We start from the raw sequence: 22438 nt of genomic DNA, 5'->3' as shown, positions 1-22438 counted from the left end.
CACTTCTTTTAAGGCCATCTGTACCAATGCGTTGTCGCTATCGTCCATGTTCGCTGTACCAGCGTTGAAACTAATCATCAGTGTTTCTGGATCCATTGCTTTCTCATCCAGGTTTTTGTTTACTTTTTAAGCAAAGTAACTTAAACAGATGTATTAAATACTTTATTCGTGTACATACGAAGGGAAAATGTTTTGTGCAATGTTGTTAGTGATGATCGAAATCTAAGCTTCGTTGTACGGTTGGTCGATTGTGAATGGTGGGGTATTCAACTTGTTTTTTAGATAAAACGTTTGTAAATTATTTATAGCAGGGTCATTATGATCCTGTTATTGGCACCTTGTGTGCAACAACACAGCTGGGACGGCTGCACATTGTACCTAAGTTTTTTTTTGTTCCTTTTATGCGGTTTTCATCATTAAATAATTACGAATGGGATACTGATTTTGTCTCATAGATTTCCTGTTCTGTCCTTTAAAGGAATTGTTTTCTTTGGTCTTCTTTGTGCCAGTTTTGCCGCAGGAAAGAAAAGGGAATTTATCTTTTCTGATATTTTTGGGTTTAAAAAAATGAAAAAAGGTGGTATACTTTACGCTTAAAAAAAACGAGAAAGATATTATTCAGTCAGTGACACAAGCTACTCGGAAAAAATTCCAAATTCTCCAACAGGCGTCAACCTATGACCTTCCGAACACCGGTTGGACGCTCTACCACGGAGTTACAGCAGACTCTTGGTAGCTAGGCCATATCACTAGGTTCAAATGTGATAAACTTCCTGCGTATTGCTAGGAATAGTATTGTCGAAGAGTGAGATATGTATGGAAATGAAGGTTGATAAAGATCAGTATGTTGTCAACCCTTTTTTCCACTAATGTTACGAGACTAAGAATTTTCCGCATTATTTTGTTTTTATATTGAGACAGAAGCTGACAAAGAATGCTTACAGGGAGGTTGTGCGATTTCGTGTCTGTATTTTAACGACTTGTAGAAAAGATAAGGTAGTCCATGGACTCTTTAGCTGCAACTAAATTGAATTACTGGAGTTTTGAAAAGAATTAAAATTTGGGCCAATAACTGGCCACGTTTCTTTGGCCGGATACAGTTTATTGAGGCGCAAAATGGTTGAAAAATATGGAAAAAAAAACAAACTTGTAAATCGCGATCAGAACCTTACTCGTTATGCGCGAGAAAGCAGTTTTTACGAGCACTGCATGTCGGCAGACAGTAAGTTTTAGGCGGGAAAATTCTCGAGTTAATTTGCTTTCGATTGGTCTAGAGGACAGTGTCTCTCCAGTCATTGGTTAACGCATTTCGCGCATTTTCTCAAATCAGCCCGAATCCAGCGTACACTGAACGTAACTTTTCGCACGACGCCCCACAATAAAAACATTTTTAAAAAATTTACATAAACGCAGTTGTGCGTGACTTGACGACGCGAGTCACGCGACCGACACACGTCACGCACTCGTGTGAAACATAGAACATGATGCAAAAGTAATGCAGTATATTTATTGATTTCCATTTTAGAGTTCTATAATGACATTTTATACGTAAATATTCTCTTACTTTCATGCAGTTGGTCTTAAAAATTACAACTTTATAATAGTTATTGCTTATATAAATATTGCGACCCTTATTTACTTTACTTATCATGAGGTATGTAAGATATACTGTTCTTTTTAAAATAGATATACATTTATTTTACTGTCAATACCTGATTCATGTCTTCCAATTTGATAACAAAAAATCTACGTTATGAATTATATTGTCAATTTTTGCAGTAAACTTTAAAATTTTAAACTTTAATTTATGCGCATTTAATTTCAAAGGTAAATATCGTTTCGAAACGGTTTTTCTAATAACTTTTATCTACATTGTACGATTTAAGTCATCGCTTTCGTCTTCGACCTCTTCCAACACGTTATCCATAGAATTAGCATTATTGTAGCGTCCAACATTGGACAGGGCGGGTGCCGAGCCCCATTGAGGAGGTTTAAAAGTCATGGATTTATTAAACTCTCCTATATCTTCATCTTCGCTAATATTCATCAAGCCTTGATAAGCTCGGGTATACAGCTCCATAGAGCGGGCTAAAAACTCCATTTCACCAACCACGAACTCGGATAAAATCTGCTTGACATCCCGCATTTTTTGGCTTTCAAATTCGTTCATCTGCTCGCGTAAAACGCGCAGGGAGCGATTTGCTTCGCCAGAGGCCTTCTGAAATTCCGCCTGTGCTCTCGCAATTCTTGTTCGGTCAGTGGATTTCATCTGGGCTTTTTCGAGGCTCTCAAATGACTTGACCTCTCTTGTGCACAGCGAGGAACTGACCCTTACGTCGTTTCTCGCCTGTTTGCATTTTGTGTCGTACACGCTAAAACCTTGAACGAGTTTCTCCTCCATTCGACTAACCTCAGTGTCTCGTTGATCCTGAATGGCCGACAAACATTCAGACAAGGTCATAAGTCCTTGTTTCATCGATGGCGATTCTTCCTCAGCATAAGCCGTTATTGTTTTTGAAAGCTCATCACCTTTGTCGCGTAATTTCGCAGTTCCCACTGCGTAGCGTTGAAGCATGGCTGCCAGCTTGGGAAAATGAGTTTCAACAACGAATATTTTTCTGTCGACAACTTTGGTTTGGTGCTCGGTAGCCTTGACTGAAGCTTTTAAATCGGGCAGTGAACCCGTTAAATTTCTATCCTCTCGGTTTAGACGAGCCATCGATAAAGGCAAATTATTAAGCCAATCGTTCCGTGTTTGTTGTTCGAAAGATTCGTTTCAAAGTCGCGTGCGTCTTGTTATATTCAAATTAGGACAATACAGAGTCGAACAAAGCCACAGCGACGACTTGGGCAGAAATTTGCATGTCAAAGGAATTTCTGTTGCGTTACGCAAGAGAAACTGTGACATGTATCATTCGTGTTGCTAGTGGTGCCACATTGTTCGCTGAAAGTTCGAGAAAGAATGTTCGTAGCCGAGGATAAGCGACCATCTGTTAATTCGCCGAAAAAAAAAATACCGTCTCCGAAGCTCAGGTCAGAAGCTCTTCAATCTGCAGGCTGTTGTACTGCTATCCTACGATAGTAAGTTGCTGACCACCTTGTTACTGACCTGATATCCATACTCGATAAGCCTACGATTATATGAACAGTTTTGGGAAAAAGGACAAAACGCAGTGCTGGACTGGATTTTTCCCGAGCAAAGTGTAAAGTTACAGGAGCACCCAACTTTGGGCGTAAAAAAGTCCAGCTACGATTTTCGAGAACGCAACAGGGGCTCATAAATTCGGGTAATAATATTTCGTTCCCTAAAATTTTCTGAAGTTTGAAAGTTCAGCAGCGTATCCGAAAAAATACACTTTTCTTAGCGTTTGAAAAAAAAACTTTTAAAATGCACAAATAGGACACTTATAACGTAAAAACGGTGTTCCCACACCCATAATAAAATTATCTCGTTGAGAGCCCTGAAATTACGGCTAAACAAGGCTAACATCATCTACTACACTCTCTTTTTTCTGTAAGAATTTATTCTATGAGAATATCGAGGCTGAAATTTGCGAAATTTTAAGAATATTTAAAGAATAAACCCGAGGCTGAGATTTTGAAAAGAATATAATTTTGTGTGTTGAAAATTCGTAAATACAAAACAATTATATCTTTTTAACTAAACCGTTTAAAATTCTCCCTTTCTCTAAACGGCAAAATAAAATCATAAAACGATAAAAACCTGTATTAGCCAAATTGTTCGATGCTAGTGATAGTTTGATGAAAGGTTCACGTAATACATATTTATGGTATACAGCATAAAAGACATGAACTAAACCTATAATCTAAGAATATTCACAAGAATATTTTCAGCCTAACATCGGCAGAAAGAAAGGAATGTTTAGCCTGGGCCGGAAAAACAATATTCTTATAAAAAAAAAAAGAAGAGTGTGACTATACTAACATCAAAGAGTAAAATACAGTCGAAGCTCTCTTAACGGACACTCTCGTAAGCGGATAGCTCTACTTACGGCCGCCTTATTTGAAACCCCGTTTTTACTCCCATACAAACTCTGTATTTTTACATTCTCGTAAGCGGACATTCCCGTAAGCGGCCGCGGACACTTTCACAGATTACGTATTAGACTTTTTCTTTCTTTTTACGCTCCCGTAAGCGGACACCCCAAAGAAAATCCTATAAAAAAACTTCTGTATCTTGTTTTTATCAATCAACTTCACATTGCCGTTCGTAACAATGATTTTACAGTAATTACAGTACCATATTTTAGTGTTTGTTTTGGCGTCATTCACGTCTGCCCGGGTCCGCCCGGTCATTGTTAGCTGGGAAAGCTCCCGTAAACGGCCATCTATCCTCTACACCTCAAGTGGCCTCTTACGAGAACCATTCTCGTAAGCGGTCAGCTCCAGTTACGGACACTTTTTTCACGTCCCGAGGGTGTCCGCTTACGAGAGCTTCGACTGTATGACCAGCGAAGAAGTGAATCGTTTGTGTGGCGTTTTGTACGAAAGAGAAAGTAATGGGTAAAATTACGCTGGCGTCCAGTTCTCTCGCAATTCTTTTCCCGCGTTCGGGTGTGGACAGCCTACCTTGGTTATAGCAAGTTTGACACTTAGCCGGTCATGTTCTATTGGGATCAATGGTTTCAACCGCAACCGATTTTGAGGTGTCTCAACAGAACACTTTCAACAATTTTTCAACGGATTTCGGTTGAGACGGTATGTCCGCGTTCTGTTGGGATAAACCGTTTTCGATTTGGGAGGAGTGAAACACAATCGCCCCTAAAAACGACTGCGTGTGAGGCTACAGATCAGTCATGGATGCAACTGAGTTTTCTAAGTGGTTGCTAAAAGAACGCGTGAAAAAAAAAAAATCCGGCTTGAACGTGATTTAAACCCATGACCGTAGCGATACCGGTGCAGTGCTTAGGTAGTTTCGGTTGGTAGGATTGTTTAGATATCGAACTGTCAACGTAGTACCGTTGAACCGAAAATAGTTGAAAAGGTGTTCTCTTGGGAAACTTCAACCATTTCAACCTACAACCCCAGACAATACTGTTGGGGAGGTCGCCAAGTTTGCGCTCCCCCTCCCCCTCATTCAATGTTGAGGTATACCTCAGTAGAGACTTCAATCACAGCATATTGTCTATCATAATGTTCAGTAATACTTCAACATTGATATGGGGGAGAAGGGGGGGGGGGGGCCATACACCTTGTGTACGTACCTATAGTTCAGATTTATTTAAAAGTTGTGGAAATCAAAGCGATCATGTGCAACCTTCCCAAGGACTAATGTCTTGGGTTGTAGTTAATAATGCCCGCAACCTGGTTGTAATGCCCGTTCCCCATAAGTTTTCAGATTTGATAGAAGAACTTGATGCCGGTTGAAAAAGTTGATCAACCACGGGACCAAACCAACCAGTAGGTTTTTTTTTTCAAATGAACACAAACTGAAACAAAAGTGATTTATTGCCGAGTGCTCGCTTGCTTGCTTGACGGACTGACTGCTTACTAACTGAATGATTGATTGATTGCTTGTAAAAATACTTATTTTTAAGTATAATAATATCTAGTTTTCTTATCGTTATGTATTTTTATAGATATAGATATGTACTTTTTATCTTGAGAACAATAAATATTATTAGATTATTATTATTGATGGCTTGTTTGTTTGTTTGTTTGTTTGATTAGAAGCGTTTTGGCTTCCGTCATTGCAGGAGTTGTCTGGTAGGGATTTAGAGGGAAAAATTAGTGGGGAAGATAAAAGGCAAGCTTACTGCTATATTCTCACAGGACCGGTTCGAAATAGATGTGGTCCAAAAATCCGACCGTTTAGGCTTTTCGTTCATACGGGACCTGCTATCTACCGCCTGTCCGGTCCCTCTCTGGTCCAATTTTTGAATCTGCAAAAGGCAGATTAGTTTTAGAACCGTTCCGGTCCCAAACTCGACGGCTCCGTTAGTAAACCGGGATTTTTGTCTCTTGATTTGCTTCGGTATCCATATTTAGGTTTGTTTACACCGAAACTGTTATATTATTATTTTGTTATTCAGTTGACTTCACTGCTGATAGCTTTAAGGTGGCTCGACCCAGTTTTTTTCTAGCGATACCTATCAACTTTGAAACCCTTATACTTAAAAGGATTAATGTCAATGACATATCCACTATATCACATGGATTTCACATAGACTGAACTGCAATATGATATAAATTTTTGGGAGATCGGAACGAATATCACGTGACAATGACGTCACACAGGTTTTTGCTCTTAATCGAATTTTAGCCCGTAACTGCATTTTCTCTCGAGATCCTCCACGCTACGTATACCTTGGGTTTTTGCCTTCAGCTCTGCGGAGTTTCATCCAAATCTACAAGAGGAAGTTTGAAATATCTTGGAATTTCTTTTTAGATGGTATAATTTATGCGTACAATAAAGACAAGACTTCATATAAAGAAATTTGCTTCTAGATATGTCATTGACATTAATTTCTTTAAGTATGAGGGTTTCAATGTTGATAGGTATCGCTAGAAAAAAACTGGGTCGAGCCACCTTAACAAAGCATTCAAATTTTATTCTCCAATGGAATGTTAAAAATATAGAATACCGTATTTACTCGAATAAGCGCCGCCCCCGAATAAGCGCCGCCCTCGAATAAGCGCCGCATTCGGGACAAAAAAGTTAATAAGCGCCGCCCCCGAATAAGCGCCGCAGTCCTGATGCGGCGCTAATTCGAGGAATTCCGTATAACCAAAAAGCACTACAAAGAAACTCTAAAACAGCCTTGGAAATTCCTTTTCATCAAAAGCGTGTTCGCAGTACAAAGTTATTATTCAAAATTCTTACAATACGTAGTACTGTTAACGTTGTGAAGGCCGTGAACTTTGTTGGGACAGCAAGCGCAACTACTCTCTTCCGTAAGAGACGAATACTGACAATCAAAAGACCCTTCTTTTAGTTACTGCATAAGTTTCGTTTCGATTAGATTCTTTGCAGCGTCAAAAATTTAAATAAACGCAGCCCTCAAATAAGCGCCGCCCTCGAATAAGCGCCGCACTTAAGACGCGAAAAATTTAATAAGCGCCGCGGCGCTTATTCGAGTAAATACGGTAGAAGAAAACTTTACTACAACAACAGCATCAATACATATTTTATGTTGTTTTGAAGCACACACATGCAGAGCTTACTATAATTATTATTGTCTCACATATACAATACAGATTAGCTTTAAAGGTGTTTAAATGAAATGGAGTTTGAAACGGTTTACATAACATTAAGCCATTTTACCAATGTAGTTATACAAAACATTTTTGAGGCGTAGGAAAAACAAGAGGTGACACTTGAATTAATCACATACAAAGATGTATGGGGTGATTCAGATTATAGCGATTGTTTCAGAGATGATTCGTTTGTTTGACTGGTTATATTTTTGGCTTGTAGTACCTGCTACTCATGTATACGCCTCGTGAATTATTAAATGCCAAGCGCTATTGAATTGCCTTCGAAGCAAGATGTGTATGGAGCCACGCCTGAGATACTTCATATATCATAATTTTGATATTTTTCCAAGGTAGCTTCCAAATTTAGGCAGTTTATTTGTTTGAGGCATACGTTTTTATGAAAAAAAATTGGAACGGAGTTTTTTTTCAGCTGCAAATATTTGGCGACCGCAATTTCAAAACTCAACTGGTGAACGCTGGGAATGAGTTGCACAAATCCACAGGCAAACCAGAGATGAAACCGACGAAATCTTCATCGTAACCAATAGCGACCTGTTTCGAACTTTTAGCACTGACATGGCTTCCAAACGCGGTCCGAGAAAATCCGTAGCATTCAGAGAAGACAGTCCGCAGGATATATGGTGTAAATATTGCAGCAAAGTTTACGATGAGCCAAAAGTTCTGCCGTGTTTACATACGTTTTGCAAGCGCTGTATCGGTTCAATCACCGGAGAAAACGAAACCTCACTGTTTTGTCCTATATGCCGTTCCGAGGTTGCCTTGCCATCGAAAAATCTCGACGATTTGCAGCCAAACATTATTGTTGTGAGAAAACTCGAGGAGTTTGAAAGACAAAAGTTACGACAGCGTGAGGAAGATTGTAGCGGTTGCGAAAATGGCCAAAACATGGCTTCACACAGATGTATAGAGTGCCAAGAATTCCTCTGTGATGACTGCACGCAAGCTCATCGAAGGGTAAAATTTACTAGAGAACACGAAATTTTGTCTCTTGAAGAATTTGTGGATAGAACAAATCCAAAGGAAAATTCGTCATTTGTAACTTGTGTTAAACACAGCACCGAAAACGTAGACATGTACTGCAAAACCTGTGATTTATTAACATGCAAGGAATGTAGAAGAACTATCGATCATGAAAACGGACACGAAATTGTTTCGATACAAATGGCAGTCGATTCGACCAAGCCAACGCTTCAGTCCTTGTTGGAGTCAACGCAGAAGAATATTCCCGCGTTACAGAAGTCGGTTTACGAGATTATCAAGGTGTACGGTCGGTGGCAAAATAAAATCGATGACGTCTCGTGGCAAATTCGGAGGTGTTCGCGTCGTCTTGTCCAAGCCGTTAAAGAAAAGGAGCATCAATTGTTAAAAGAACTTAACACCATCAGAGATAACCGCTCGACTGTCCTGGTAAACCAAAAAGAAGAAATTGAAAGGAAGTTAGTCTGCACAATCGATGGATGTGATTTTTCCGATGAGATTCTCAAACAAGGAAAAGATGCCGACATATTGGCGGTGAACAGTTTAATTTGTCAGAGGCTTTGCGAGCTTCAGGAAAGTGAAACCGAAGAAGGGTTGAATAACGTGAAAATAGGATTTGATCCAGACGAGAGACCAATTTTAGAAGCTATCAAAGACACCTTTGGCTCGATCAGTGTCGGGCATGAACCTGCCGAACAAGTTAGCGGCGAGAAAGCTAATGAATCAACAGACAAATCACAATTATCGAGTTCGTTGCCGAATGGGGGCAGTTCTGTTTCCTTTGCTTCGGCCGATGATGATGAGGAGGCCAGTGCCAGTTCTCTCTCTTCAGACTCGCAAAAGCCTGGAGCTGCTATAAGCTTATGCGCGAGTGCGTCTGCGCTTAATCAAGATCCAAAATCTACCAAAAAGGCAAAAGGTCGTCGATTTAGCTTTCCAGCTTTGACTGTTGGTAAGAAGACTAGTGAGCCTGTTGGCAAACTAACGCCGACGGAATTCGTTATTCCAACGACTGACAGCCGAGGACGCCCGAGGGAAGTCGGAGTAAAGCTCGAGTCACCCGACGGTAGCGTCATTTCCGCTAAAGTCCTTGATAACAAAAACGGAACCTATTCAATTTTCTACTGTCCGCGGTCCCCAGGGGAGCACAATTTGTTCGTGAGCTTATCCGGCAAACATATCAAGCACGGTAAACGCGTTTTGAATTTTTACGGTTCTTTTTCCGGTTTGAAAGGCGAGGAGTTGACGCTAGTTTGTAAAACGTTGTGTCTTATTAAGTGGCACGTTACTCCTGGCTTGGTACAAGTTAAGGACGGCAAGAAAGTCCCCAATACTGAAATGAATTTTCAGGAAGTAGGTCAGTCAGAGGCGTGACATCGTAACATTTTGCGCAAGTCAGAGGCGTGACATCGTAAAATGTTGCACTAGTCAGAGGCGTGGCATCGTGAAATGTCACGCCCGTCAATAGCGTGAGACCGTAAAATCTCTCGCCCAACCCCTCCCAGCCCCGCCAAAACGCAGTAATGTCAGAAACGTGAAAGTACCCTTTTGCGTTTTAATTGTAGGGGAAAGCGAATAACGCGGGCGAGCGAGGAAAAAACGAGGGGGAAGTTGGCGAGCGAAGTTTCCCCTCATTTTTTCCTCGCTCGCCCGCGTTTTTCGCTTTACCCCAACTACCGAGATCCTGGAACAGGCTACGCTAAACCTTGAAAAGCAAAAAACGAATTAAGGTATTTCCTGAAAGTAATAGATTCTAGGCGGTGTTTCTAATCTGATTTACTTTTTTTGCTTTCAACAATAAATAGTTTTTGTTTGCATGCATTACCTAACATTATGGCTGACTCCATTTTGGATTTGCGAATTAAGCGCGAAGTTTAGACCAAAAAACACTTTATTAAGCCCATCACATCCCTCTTTTTTAGCCCCCCCCCCCTCTAATAGGCACCCCATTCTCTGCAAGTCTCATTTTTAATAAGTCCCCCCCCCCCCGCCAATCCGTTAAGCCCCCCTTCTTTAGATGGTAAATCGTGGCGTATTAGGAATGAAAGAGCAAACAATAAAGGCAACTTTACGCTTTTGAAGGTATTCATGCACCATATCGCCGTTGTTGCTCTTATGGCAAAATGTGTTACCAAATCGACACTAAAGCATACCGAAGTCCAGTTGATTTCTTTTTCTTTGTCCTCTAACTGATATCTGCTCTGCCGGAAATAAGCACCCGTCTAAAAATATTAAGTATAGTCCCTTTAAAGAAAGAGTCAAAACACCGAATTTTATAAACCTGTAAAGGATTATTCGTGGTTGCATATTGTGGCTTGAAGACGTATAATTGATTTAATATAAAGTGAATCTATAACGTCTTTTTACAATTATGTAATTTTAAAAAACCGTAAGAAAATTGTATTTATATTTTTCAAATTCCTAAAAGTTTATCAATTTTAACTTAGTACTTTTATAAGTTAATTCAGTTCGAGTAAATTTTATAGACCATGTGCTCCTGTAAAAATATTCAATTTCTATTGCTCTTCAAACAATGTTCATTAAAATTTCCCTTAAATGTTTAAGCAAGCAACCGTCTACAATATCCTACCGGTATACGTTGGATCAATAGTGATCTAATCGGTTTGACATATAGAAAACTGAATATAAAAGCAAAGACCGATACAACGTAGAATGATTCGGCTGGCCAAACCAGCCTTCTTCAGGTACATTGGAGTTTACATTGGCTGTGTTTAAGTTCATATATGGTGATTATACCGGAAATACGTAAAACTATTAATCATTCGTAAACCGTCTTTTGACATCATGGAAAAGTTACCGGCACTGTTGCAGAACACACAATATGTCTGCCCTATACAAGAACCGTTTTTAGCGACAGCCTTAAACTAAAGTCAAAGTAGGTATCAATCTGGCCAATCACAGCAAACGCACGAAGCCAACAACAGTAACACGCAACCCGTGCCAAGCGCGGGAAAACACGCCAAACGTCTTCTCTTGTTTCTGATTGGTTGAAAAAGCATGTTAACTCCGATTGGTCAAAGCACGTTACACTCAACTTGTGAACAAAAAAAAAAAAAAAATTAGCACGAACACAGTATATTGCTCAGCGTTCACAATTCTAAAGAATGCACTGACATAATATAATTGCTTTCGAAAGTCAATGGTTAATTAATCGCTATTTCGTGTGATTTTAACTACATGACAACAGCTTTATACACTTCTAGAAAAAAGAAGCGCCAAATGAAGCTAACTGAGCTGAGCTGACCACACCGGACAAGAATTATCCCTCAGAAAGTTTTAATGAGCTTTTAAGCTCAACTAAAAACTTAAAAATTGTTTTCCACTTGGAGAATGTTTGAAAGTAACATATTTCTTAAATATGTACTTTGGTTAAATAGAAATTCAAATGAAAAACTTTAGGGCAAACTACCAGTTAGGCAGTACTTATAATCTAGTCCGAAAACCCCTTTAGGGAATGATTGCTAATAAATGTATACTTTATTCGACAATTTTCTGTTTTAATAATGACTCGGAAGCTGATGACCGCTACTCCGAGATTTTTACTAGGGTTCAGATGCTCTTGTAAAAAGTAATTCTCTCTCCCAATGCTTGATACTGAACTTTTAAAAGTGGATATATTAAACGTCTTTAGAATGCGAATCTTAGTCAGCGTTTAACTCGCCTGATTTCACTACAAGACTAAGTAAATGTTCGTAACAAGTTTTCCTTCAGTTTTTCCTTCTCTTTGTTTATTCGTTAGGAAAATAGAAAACCTTAATAGAGTTATTTCCCGCATCGGCCACAGCAACCCGGCCTTCTGGAGTGTAGTCAATTCCAAGCGGCCCGCTCAACTGACCGTCGCCACTCAATTTCCCGCCAAACTTGGTGACGAAACGCAAGTGCGAGTTAAACACTTGCACGCGATTGGTGCGATCAGAAACGAAAATATACCCGGATGAATCAACTGTTATTCCCGAGGGATAATGGAATTCGCCATCCCCGGTGCCGGGTCTGCCAAATTTTCGGAGAAATTTACCCGTCGGGTCGAAAATTTGAACCCGATGGTTTGAAGTATCTGTAACATAAATCTCGCCATCCTGGCAAACAGTGATGTATGAAGGGTTGTTAAATTCTCCGTCTTTTGTTCCCAAAGATCCAAACTGATTGCAGTAGACTCCATGGCTATTGAATACCACAACTCTGTGGTTCTGTTGATCTGTGACTAGTAGCTGGCCTTCTTCGTCGACAGCGACACCCGTGGGATTTTTAAAATCCCCTGCATTACGTCCTTTGCATGAAATCACTTTAGACAGTACTCCCTCCAAACTGAACACTTGGATGCGGTTATTCTGTTGATCAGCAACGATTATTTGTCCATTTTGAGAGAAACAAAGACCAGTCGGCGAGCTCAACTTGCCAACGTCTTCCCCTGGACTTCCAAACTGCCGCAAGAAACCTCCCTTGCTAGTGAACAGTTGAATTCTATCGTTGAGCGTGTCAGCTACAGCTATAACACCATTGCAAGCTACTGCAACATCTGAAGGACTGTTAATTTCTCCTTTTCCCTTCCCTTTGTAGCCAAAACGTAAGCAAACCGGAAGAGATTTCGTAGCGAAGCACATGTGCCCCTTTTTCACGTTCACGGTGTAAGGGCTTTCTTCCACGTGCTCTCCGTTTGCCAGAACTGTGATCACGTGTTCTCCGTGAATTCTCGGCGTGTAACTGAGCGTGTAAAGGCGCGAACTGTGCTCCGTTACGTTACAAGTGAGAATCACCAGATCTGGAGTTTCGATTCGAACATCCATGTCGTGTTTGTTTATCTCTGCGTCTTCGCGCACAGCAAGCGTGAAGCTTGAGGTTTTGCCAACCGCTGCGTTGTACAGGCCCTCCCCAATAAGTCGCACCACGGGAGGCCTGGTGCTGCTCTCTATCTTGCCGCCTCGGTTGATGACGTCAAACAAGAGCTCTTCCTCAGTGACGTAATCAAATTCTGGCCCTTCGGTTGGCGACATGTCCTGAATCATATTTGTTAAGCTGCGTAATCGCCCGCTCATAAAATCTTTTACCCTGGCAACTTCGGCGGCGTTTCCTTCTTGCAGCATCTTTTCAATAAGTCCACAATTGCTGTCGATATCTCTGATTCCTTTGTACAAGCGTTCCTTTTGTTGTTCTAGCAATGTTGCCTTGTATTCTCTCATGGCGCCCAGGTCATCTAATAGCTGCGTTTCGCGCTCTTTCAATGCTTTGATGTAACGCGCTGTTGAGCTCCTAATTTGTTCCTCAATCGCAAGAGCATGTTGTGGAATGTCCCCACAGGCCTCCTCTATTTCCAGCAAGGCTCTTCTGACGAAAGGACTCCTCATTTTAATCGTGTCTAGCAGTGCTGTTATCTCTTGCCTGTGCTTACCGGACGCGTCTTTTAGCGGCTCGAACGCGTGCGTTGTCTTTGGATGATTCAACACGGTACACTCTCGACAAATAAGATTATTGCACGTATGGCAGAAATACGTAAGCTCTTCGCGGCTGTGATCCGAGCAGTTATCGGCACTGCACAAATTATTGTTCTCCTCTTCATTGGTCGTTAGCTCATTAAGTGAGATAATTTGATGTTCTCTCGTAACACGGACTCTCCTATGAGCCGAGGTGCATTTGTCGCACAGAAACTCCGCGCATTCGCTGCACTGCCCGGTAGCTTCGGCGTTGTCTTCGCAGTTTCCGCACTTAATCGGGTCTTTCTTTTCTTCAACCGCGTAATTCTGACTCTTGAGTGCTACGGCGATGAGAAAGTTTGCTGGTAACTCATCAATTCCTTTACTGCCAAGTTCACTGGGTGAAGAGCACACGGGGCAAACAATAATGCCTTCCTTACCAGCAACATTTCCCGCGAGACTCTCGATGCAACTTTTGCAGAAGCTATGGAGACATCGGAGAAGTTTTGGCCGGTGGAAAAATTGTTTGCACACGCTACACAACAGAGACGGGTCGTTTACAATACTCTCGTTTTTCTTGGGTTTTTGTGGAACTTTAAACCCGCCAGCGACTTGTCCATCGCTTGACATTCTATCCAGCTTCTCCAGTGAATTCCAACGAATTGGCTGCGTAATATCATCGAAATAATCTTCTACGGCTAAGCTTTCCCAAGTCTTCCAGCGTCTCATGTTTCTGGCGAAATTGAAGCGCAATTAATTTTGCGCTGCACTTTAAAATATTAGCTTATGCTTTGTAGCCATGGAAATAAAAATTAAGGTAAAATATGCCTTGGACCGTGGGTGAGAAATTCAAAGCGACTCCCCTTACCAAGACCGGAGCAATTGCGATAAAATTCGTCCAACTGAAAAATTTACCTCGAATTGACGGTTCTTTCGTTTCGTACCGTTCCGTGGTATGGCCACCTTGTTGATTAATTTAATATGAAATACGTTTACTACTTTAGCAACAGTTGGGGGTGTGTGTTGTAAATAATTTATGCATTAGTCAGTGAAGTCGTAAGTTCTATTGTTGAATTCTGCATCGTCTTTTTTGCGGGGGAAACAAAGTAGAACAAACTGTCACGTTTTAAATGTCAAGAGCTCACACGGACTCCAGAAGACATTCTAAAATTAAGACTTCCTTTGGTTGGATGACGAAATCATGTGGTGTGTTTTGCCCGCACTGAGCCATAATTACCTTGGCTAATTTTAGACTATAGCAGAAATAAAATTTGTGTTGCTAAGATTTTAAACTAACAGCGATAGTTTTGGGAAACAAGACGTATCCATGTTCCTTGGGAATAGCAAGTTATACAAAAATAAAAAGTTATGATAAAAAAACACAATGCGCGCAGTTGTTTTTGAATAGTGTAGGTTTTATAAACATGTCAAGGCACAAAGATTGCGGTTAACAGGTGGCATTTTTTAAACAGTTCTATCAGCCAATCACGATGTTCAATGAAAACAACCTTCTGTTCATTTATTTAAAGCGGTTTCATATTTCAGTTGAGGGATAAGTATGATGGTGACATCCAGTTTCCAAACACCGAATGAGCCTACGGTTTTCGCTGGCAAAGTTGCTAAGCGACGTGGCAGGTTCCGTGACAAATTGGAACTGGTTCAAAATAAAAACGAGCGTTATGATTGGTTCCCTGAGTGAACCGAATTTTGCGTTACTGAAGATGATAACGTATTTTTCTGTCTCGAACGGGTGTCCGTCTTAGAGAGAGATGACTGTATTAATTTTTCATTATTCAAAGAAAAAAAGCAACAAATGTGCTGAGGGCCCCGCTTTACAAACAGTACGTAAATTACAAGTACTCGTAAAGTTTTATGTACTATAAGCCTGGTGGTTTCTTGGAGGTCTCCTTGGCTTGCCATAATTATTACTACTGTTATATTACTAAAGTATAGTTATATGGCTAAGTAATAAATGATGATGATGATGATGATGATGAGGATGATGATGAAGCTCTCAACTTTTGCTTGAACAAACGAGTACGTTTTTTGCTATATTAGCCTTGTTCCAGTTTGCAAAGTGTACATTTCAGAATTACTGGTGTCACTTTACCTCAACTTTCTAATTGACGGACACCTATCAAAGACGTACAGTTGGAGCCGGTCCCGACGGTTTCCGTCTTAGAGAGAGATGGCTATTATGACTATTCAAAGAAAAAAGGACAAATGAGCAGAGGGCCCCGTTTTACAAACAGTACGTAAATTACAAGTGCTCGTAAAGTTTTCAAGGACAGAAAGTCACAATTCGAATAATTACCAGAAAGCCAGTGACTCGCAGTATTTAGAAGATGTGCTTTTTTCTCATATGATGTGACATTAATTTTCGCGTATTCGCGTACAGTGTATTTAATTTTCGCCCACTATTTTTTTGCGAGTATTAATTTCGAGATTTTTTCCAAAACGCAATAACATACGGTAAGTAGAGATACATTGTTGATGTTATATAACGTATCTACCGTTTCGCAGCGGTTTCACAGTAATGGCGACAAACATGGCGGGCAGATTTGTGGCGAAAATTCTTCAGCGTAGCGCAGGACCAGTCAACGAGACTGTTACTGACTTAAAGCGATGCGTTATACAAGGATTAAGGTTCTGTTCTTCTACTCCAGGATCACGAAACAAGATTCTAGAGGCTGAAAGTGACGGCGATAACATCAACGAGCCTAAACACGTGGCCCGTGCAGTTCGCCAAGAACGTGCATCCATTCGCAAATTTTGTGAGACTGTTAGCAAACCAAACGACGTACCACAACTATTTAATCAATTCCTTCGCCTTCCTAAACAATATCAGATAGAATCTGTAGACTGTGCGTTATACTGGTTGTCTTATTATGACAAGATCGACGGAGCTTTCGAGCTGAAAACATTGATGGAAAAACATGACATTTCCAAGAGTTACTCAACGTATTCTGTTCTGGCGAGTTTGTATTCGAAGTCGAATCACACGAGAAATTATCAAGCCATGTTCGACGAGATGAAAAGGGACGGTTTAACTCCACAAGCTCGCCACTTTGCACCTTTTGTGGAGACAGCTACCCAGAATGGCGATCTTATGGGCGCGTTTAGGTGTCTGGACGATATGCGGCAGGCTGGAGTGGTTCGTGAGCGAAATACTGATATCTACACAGCACTTGTTCGAGCTTGCATAGGCCAGAACAGTAGGCAGTTACGAAACAAAGTGTTGGAAATATTTTACGAATTTCGAAATTATCGGGACTTGCTGAGCAATGACACTCTTGAAGTAATAAAGATGTGGTTTGACAGGTAAGCTGAACATTGGTTCAGGGGCTGGGGGGTTGGGGGGAATCCGGGGAGGGGGTGGACTCTCATTTAGACTTGTTGATTACATGACTGAGTGATTGAGAGAGTAAATGCACCTGTTTAATGTTAAGCCCAATGGGGAGGGGGAGGAGGCCCAACCAACCAACCAATCTGCCAACTAACTGACCAGCCAACCAACTGACCACTCAACTGATTGGCATACCAGTCATGGTCTGACTGATAAACTGAATGACCGACTGGCTGGCTGATGGACCAACCAACCCATAAGCCAGGCTGCATTCCGTCCAAGTTACGCCGAAGATCTTCAGCGTGGATCTTTGCCTTTTTCAATACAATCCTTTAAAATCTTGGCCTTACACTTGGCAAATCTTCGGCGTAAGGTTCGCTTGGAATGCACCTTGGCCCACAAGGGTGATAATATCACAGGCAGCCCAAGCATGAAGTTTACATAAAAATGGTGGCCTTTAATGATATGAGAGTTTGTATGGGTTTTAAATGGGGAGCTTTTGAGCAGTAAATAAAAGCGAAAATACTAAATAAAGTATTTGTTTATTGAACCAATTCCAATTAACTGAAGCAAGCAAGAGTGCCTCTGAGGGCCCTGAAGGGGAAAAATGGGAACTGGGATTTGCTTATTTTTTCACTGGTAAAATGGGATTTGGGTCACTGGGACTGGGAATTTTGCAAACAACATAAATGGGAATTGGGCTGGGATTTGGGCAAAAAATTGGCCAGGAAATGGGATTTGGGTAAAGTTTGGGCCAGAAAATGGGATCTATACCTCTTCCCCTTTCAGGACCCACCTCTTTATACATACAGGATGTAGATGTGCTTTTAAAAGCTAAACAAATTGTTTTGATTTGCAGTCAAATATGGCCCAAATGGACGACATCATGGTCCACTCCTTCAGTAACGTAAGTATGCTTCATGGCTCTTTTAATAACATCAAAACTCTGTAATCTTAATACATCTATTGACACCTGATTTCACTTTTTGTTGCCATATATCACAGCCACTTCCAACCTGGATAAAAATCACAAAATAGAGCATACATGTAGTCGACTAAATTGTTGTAAATTATACACAAAAGGTCAAGAACATTTGTCGTTATTGGAGAGTGATTGGTAGTCTTTAATTCATTTTGTTTAATGGTTTTTGTCATCATGACTGATGGCAGCAAAAAAAAAAATAGTGAAAACCACTGTGGAAATTGAGCTACAAAGTTCTCAGGGCTTCTCAGATCATCCTAAGTTTATTTCATGGGCTTGAATAATTATCTAGTCATGAATTTATTTGGACTTTCTGTCATATTATTCTGTAGATCTCAAATTGTCAGCTGGATCTGGATTAATTTTTAACTTACCTGGGCATTGTGTTTTAACCATTTTTGATACTAGATTTCACTGCCAAGCATGTAAGCAGAAGCTAGAGACTGGTGAATACTCTGAAGAAGAACTGCACGAATTAAAATACCCCCTTGTCACGCATCTGTGGAAAGATCGTAAAGAAATGTCACAAGTGCGATGTTTTACTTCCAGTGGAAATTATGTGGATCACATCAGAGCAGGACATCATAAATTTCCAGACAGTGTAGTACACTTTATCGAGACAACTGGACGATATGATGTTGTTTTAGATTCACTGAACATTGCATATTTCTCAGGCTCTTTTGATCCTGAAAAGGTGAGTAATTATATACCTTAAATGATTTAATAAATGCCCGGGGCATCTATTAAATTTTTGGGGTCCTAGAGGAGGTGTTAAATACATGTAGATATGAGACGTTTATTAGAGAGAGCTTATTTCAATTTAAGAGAAACAATGTCAACAAAACAAATAGGATGGGAAGTTTTCTAATGGAATTAGATACATAACAGAGTTGGTGAGTAGGAGACTAATCTAATCTGCGCTAATGCAAAACCTAGAGATGTTGTTCATAGTTCGATATCGACGTTTTTATTGTCATCAGGGTCAACCATGTTGGCCTCTTCCTAACCTGCGATCAGGCGTTCTTTTTTCTTTTTACGAAAGCGAGAGGGAAAAAAGAACGCCTGATACATTTATTTAACCGGCCGCCAGCCGCCCTCTAATTTAAATAAACTAATGTGTCGTCGAACTGTCAAACCACTCTTTGTAGTTGGCGGCAAATTCGAGACTCGGATTTCCACAAGGCGTGAAAAACGTCTGGAAAAAAATTGTACATATGTACAGCCTGTATTTAAACTTTGCCGTGTTGACATAAAAATGCTTTTAGTAGGAAGGTGAGATGGCGCTTGCGAACATATATTTATCAGTTGTACTGGATGCCGTCCCTTTATTTCAGCTTACACACGTAAAAAAAGGAATTCACCGACAAGAACTGTTTAATGGCAGATAGGATCGGTCGCTTTTGTAAACATTCCAACATCTCTGGAATATTGTTTTCGAAGAACAACAAAAACATCTTCACGAAACCAAAATTATTACGTATTGTCTCTCACTCTAGTTGTTTTGCCTTCAGAGAGTTACACTTGAAATCTGTTAGGGCTTCAGCTAACGTAGAAAAGAACTCGTCCTCGTAGGTAAACGTGACTCGTCTTTGCCATTACCAGCTTCTGACCGGAAGTCTCGTTGAAATACGACAACCAATCAGTCCACACTGCTCCATTGAGTATTGTTTCTCGACCAATCAGACAAAAAACCAGAATCTGGTTTTTTTACATGACTTTCGACAAGCAAATGTATCATGCCCTCCTTCCCCCGCAGCAGTAGTAGGGAGGGAGGGTATGATTTCAGGTTAGCCTCTTCCATGTCCCAGTCAAGCAAAAAACTAACTTTATTGCGTGATTTTACTCTATGGAGCATTTCATTGGTTTTTGAGACGATTCTTGGAGGGGGCATCTATTAGAGACAGGGCATTTATTAGAGAGGGGCATCTAATACAAATCTTGCACTTCAGGGGAGGCATTCATTAGATACGAAGCGTTTATTTGAGAGTGGGCGTTTATTAGATCATTTACGGTACACCTTAATGAAGAATCGTTGACCCATGAAAAGCATAAACCATGAATGATGCGACCCAAATGTTTACTGGGAAATTGGAAAAATAACTGTTGTCTTTGACTGAATAAACATGATAATAAAACAGGTTGCATAAATCAGACCTCTCAACCTCAAAGCACTTAAAATCTCGAGATTGAGGTAAAAAAATCTGGAGATTTCAGTAAAAACCGGGAGATTGATCAAGTGACGGACAAAAATACCTCAAAACCAGATGCTAATCAATTGACTTGTGACTCTGTTTACCGTGAGATTTCCGTGCCTCATCATGAGATTGAAGTGAAAACCGTGAGTCTCATGGCAAAGTCGTGAGACTTGAGAGGTCTGCTGCGTGGCCAACTGGCATCCTGTAGTAGTTGGGATGATGAAATGTTTTTAAAAGTTTTACATAACATGTTTTAATCCTATAAGGAATCTTTGATTTGGTCTGTTTTTCTCCCTTTTTTGTTTAGGTGAAAATTGTGGCTTCACATTTTCTGAAACAAAACAAGAAAGTCTTGGTTGTGGGTTCCAAACCCATTTCACTGAGTAAAAGAAAGAAGCAGGGTGCACACACAAAGTTAGCTTCAGTTATGGATCTTCTGAGTGAACATTGTGGTGTATTTTGTTTGGCAGAAAGGTAATCTTTCTTATTTTAGTGATAAATGCTTCAAAATGTAACCTAAGAAATTTGTCTCTTATTGTGCTTGCATTTCGTACCTTATGACAGAGATTTGACAGCCTATAGTCTCCATTTGTCACGTTGTTACAATTATTTATCTGTAACCAATCAAGGACTTCCTGAAATATTTGTTCAGAACTTCATTGAAATGTTCTTAACTGACTTCTACAGGTATCATCACTGATGCTTTTTAACAAGTTTCTCAACCAAAAATTCATTGATTTAATTATTTCAACTACATTTTAACTTAGTGCACTTAATCTTTCAGTTCATTGGATGATGTGTACTTCCTTAGTGCTGCCATGCACTGTGGACCAGGGACCATGCTGGTGTCCAATGACATGTTCTTTGATCACATTCATGATATGGATGTACTGATGAAAGCTCAGTTCAAGAGATGGCAGCAGCTCTATCAATTGAAGCTGGAGAGATTTGTTTATGACAACCCAGTGTTTGCAGTATGTACTTTAATTTTAATTTTGGATGTATCATTTACTGAGTCTTTCAGTTACATGTAACTAATGATAAAGCCTGGTTTTCATTAGCAACACAGGCACAGGCGCAAGGATAACAACTCTTATTTTACAGTGGAAATGGCTTCGACACAAACGTAAGCACAAGTGCATTGCATTTTGATACTTGTGCTTACCAAATTTTTTTTCTTTTCTCATGCTTGTGCTAGTGCTTGTGTTGCTAGTGGAAACCAGGCTTAAGTGCTTTCCACTGCCGTCAATCTTATTTATGAGGGCAATCAACAAACTTGAAAAAAAAAAGGACACAAAACAGATCAAAATCTACCAATCACAACCCAAAGATGTGACTTTTGAATCTGTTAAAGCGAAGTTCGGTTCCTGAGAGGTCTGCCAAGTTGATCAATAGCAGGATGGTGTAGCAATACGGTAGAACCCCTTGAAACCGGACACTATTCAATTGGAACCAGAAACAGTGTCCACTTAGGAGGGGTGTCTGTTTATAGGAGGTTGAAAATGTAGTGTTTGTATGTGGCTGGTACCATGACTGAGAGGAATTGTACCCCTATGGAGGGGTGTGTTAGCAGAAGTCCAGCCGTTACATATACACCATGTGTTGCAGTTCCAATTTCGTGGAACTGCACTTACGAGAGCTCATTCTCAAAAGCGTTGGCTTTATTAATAAGAAGTAGTTCACATTATCTTTTATCACTTTTTTTTTTCAGAGTGTGAAAAATTTTGACACTGCTGTTCATGTTCAAACTACTGGGGATACATGGCACTTCCCATCCAGTGATGGTAGCCGGTGGCTCTGCATCAAAAAGAAGGGAATATTTTAATCACTTAGCATCTCAACAAAACTTGTACATTAATTTTTAGTTTGGTCGAGGTGATAAGCTATTTGTACACATTTATATTATACCCTGGGATTTATACAAGATGGCTAATGAAAATGTCATCAACAAGTACACCTTTGCAATAAAACTAATGATGTCTTGTTGTTGAGTGTTCAATGTGTTGTATTATTACATAACTTAACCAGCTAAAGTGGCCAATTCAACAAAATCAAGAAGCTACTGAGTACCTTGAAACCGGGTGGTTAATGTTTAACCACTCTTCTGGCTAACAAGAAAGTCTAAGGCTTTTAGACATACCTAGTAGTGTTTATATTTATTTTTGTTGCTGTTCAACAAGCAGGCCCGTAGGGTGGGGGGCTTCGAGGGGTTCGAACGTACCCCCTAAAAATTCTGAAGTAAGCATTTTTGGAGGGTTAAAAAGATATT

General features: G+C 40.2%; 4 protein-coding genes across 4 annotated transcripts; 2 read left to right on the top strand and 2 right to left on the bottom strand.

Annotated features, from left to right (window-relative positions):
• Positions 1–1487: 1487 nt before the first annotated feature.
• LOC144652101 (CBY1-interacting BAR domain-containing protein 1-like) lies at positions 1488–3617 on the bottom strand. The gene has a single exon (XM_078512133.1). It carries the CDS (start codon positions 2717–2719, stop codon positions 1868–1870), a length of 852 nt encoding a protein of 283 aa, XP_078368259.1. The 5' UTR covers positions 2720–3617; the 3' UTR covers positions 1488–1867.
• Positions 3618–7288: 3671 nt separating this feature from the next.
• LOC144649158 (E3 ubiquitin-protein ligase TRIM45-like) lies at positions 7289–10595 on the top strand. The gene has a single exon (XM_078508616.1). The coding sequence runs from the start codon at positions 7795–7797 to the stop codon at positions 9589–9591; it is 1797 nt and encodes a 598-aa protein (XP_078364742.1). The 5' UTR covers positions 7289–7794; the 3' UTR covers positions 9592–10595.
• Positions 10596–11326: 731 nt separating this feature from the next.
• On the bottom strand, positions 11327–14818 carry LOC144649157 (E3 ubiquitin-protein ligase TRIM71-like). The gene is made up of 2 exons (XM_078508615.1): positions 14515–14818; positions 11327–14379 (listed from the first exon to the last, which is right to left on the bottom strand). The coding sequence occupies exon 2, from the start codon at positions 14373–14375 to the stop codon at positions 11967–11969; it is 2409 nt and encodes an 802-aa protein (XP_078364741.1). The 5' UTR covers positions 14376–14379; positions 14515–14818; the 3' UTR covers positions 11327–11966.
• A 1342-nt stretch (positions 14819–16160) lies between these two features.
• On the top strand, positions 16161–22142 carry LOC144649156 (mitochondrial ribonuclease P catalytic subunit-like). Its single transcript, XM_078508614.1, has 6 exons — positions 16161–16967; positions 17852–17899; positions 18383–18668; positions 20477–20643; positions 20954–21143; positions 21881–22142. The coding sequence occupies exons 1-6, from the start codon at positions 16183–16185 to the stop codon at positions 21992–21994; spliced, it is 1590 nt and encodes a 529-aa protein (XP_078364740.1). The 5' UTR covers positions 16161–16182; the 3' UTR covers positions 21995–22142.
• The last annotated feature ends 296 nt before the right edge of the window (positions 22143–22438 follow it).

The sequence above is a fragment of the Oculina patagonica genome, chromosome 4 (genome assembly GCF_052425735.1).
Source record: "Oculina patagonica isolate OP01 chromosome 4, crgOcupat, whole genome shotgun sequence".
NCBI classification, from domain to species: Eukaryota; Metazoa; Cnidaria; class Anthozoa; order Scleractinia; family Oculinidae; genus Oculina; species Oculina patagonica.
Note: the sequence above shows the minus strand (reverse complement) of the source record. Positions and strands in the feature narration are given on the sequence as shown.

Excerpts from the sequence above, each read along its gene's own strand:
- LOC144652101 (XM_078512133.1), bottom strand. The coding sequence starts at position 2,719 with ATGGCTCGTCTAAACCGAGAGGATAGAAATTTAACGGGTTCACTGCCC.
- LOC144649158 (XM_078508616.1), top strand. The coding sequence starts at position 7,795 with ATGGCTTCCAAACGCGGTCCGAGAAAATCCGTAGCATTCAGAGAAGAC.
- LOC144649157 (XM_078508615.1), bottom strand. The coding sequence starts at position 14,375 with ATGAGACGCTGGAAGACTTGGGAAAGCTTAGCCGTAGAAGATTATTTC.
- LOC144649156 (XM_078508614.1), top strand. The coding sequence starts at position 16,183 with ATGGCGACAAACATGGCGGGCAGATTTGTGGCGAAAATTCTTCAGCGT. Across the intron at positions 16,968-17,851 it reads ATAAAGATGTGGTTTGACAG|TCAAATATGGCCCAAATGGA; the intron begins GTAAGCTGAACA and ends TTTGATTTGCAG. Across the intron at positions 21,144-21,880 it reads ATGACAACCCAGTGTTTGCA|AGTGTGAAAAATTTTGACAC; the intron begins GTATGTACTTTA and ends TTTTTTTTTCAG.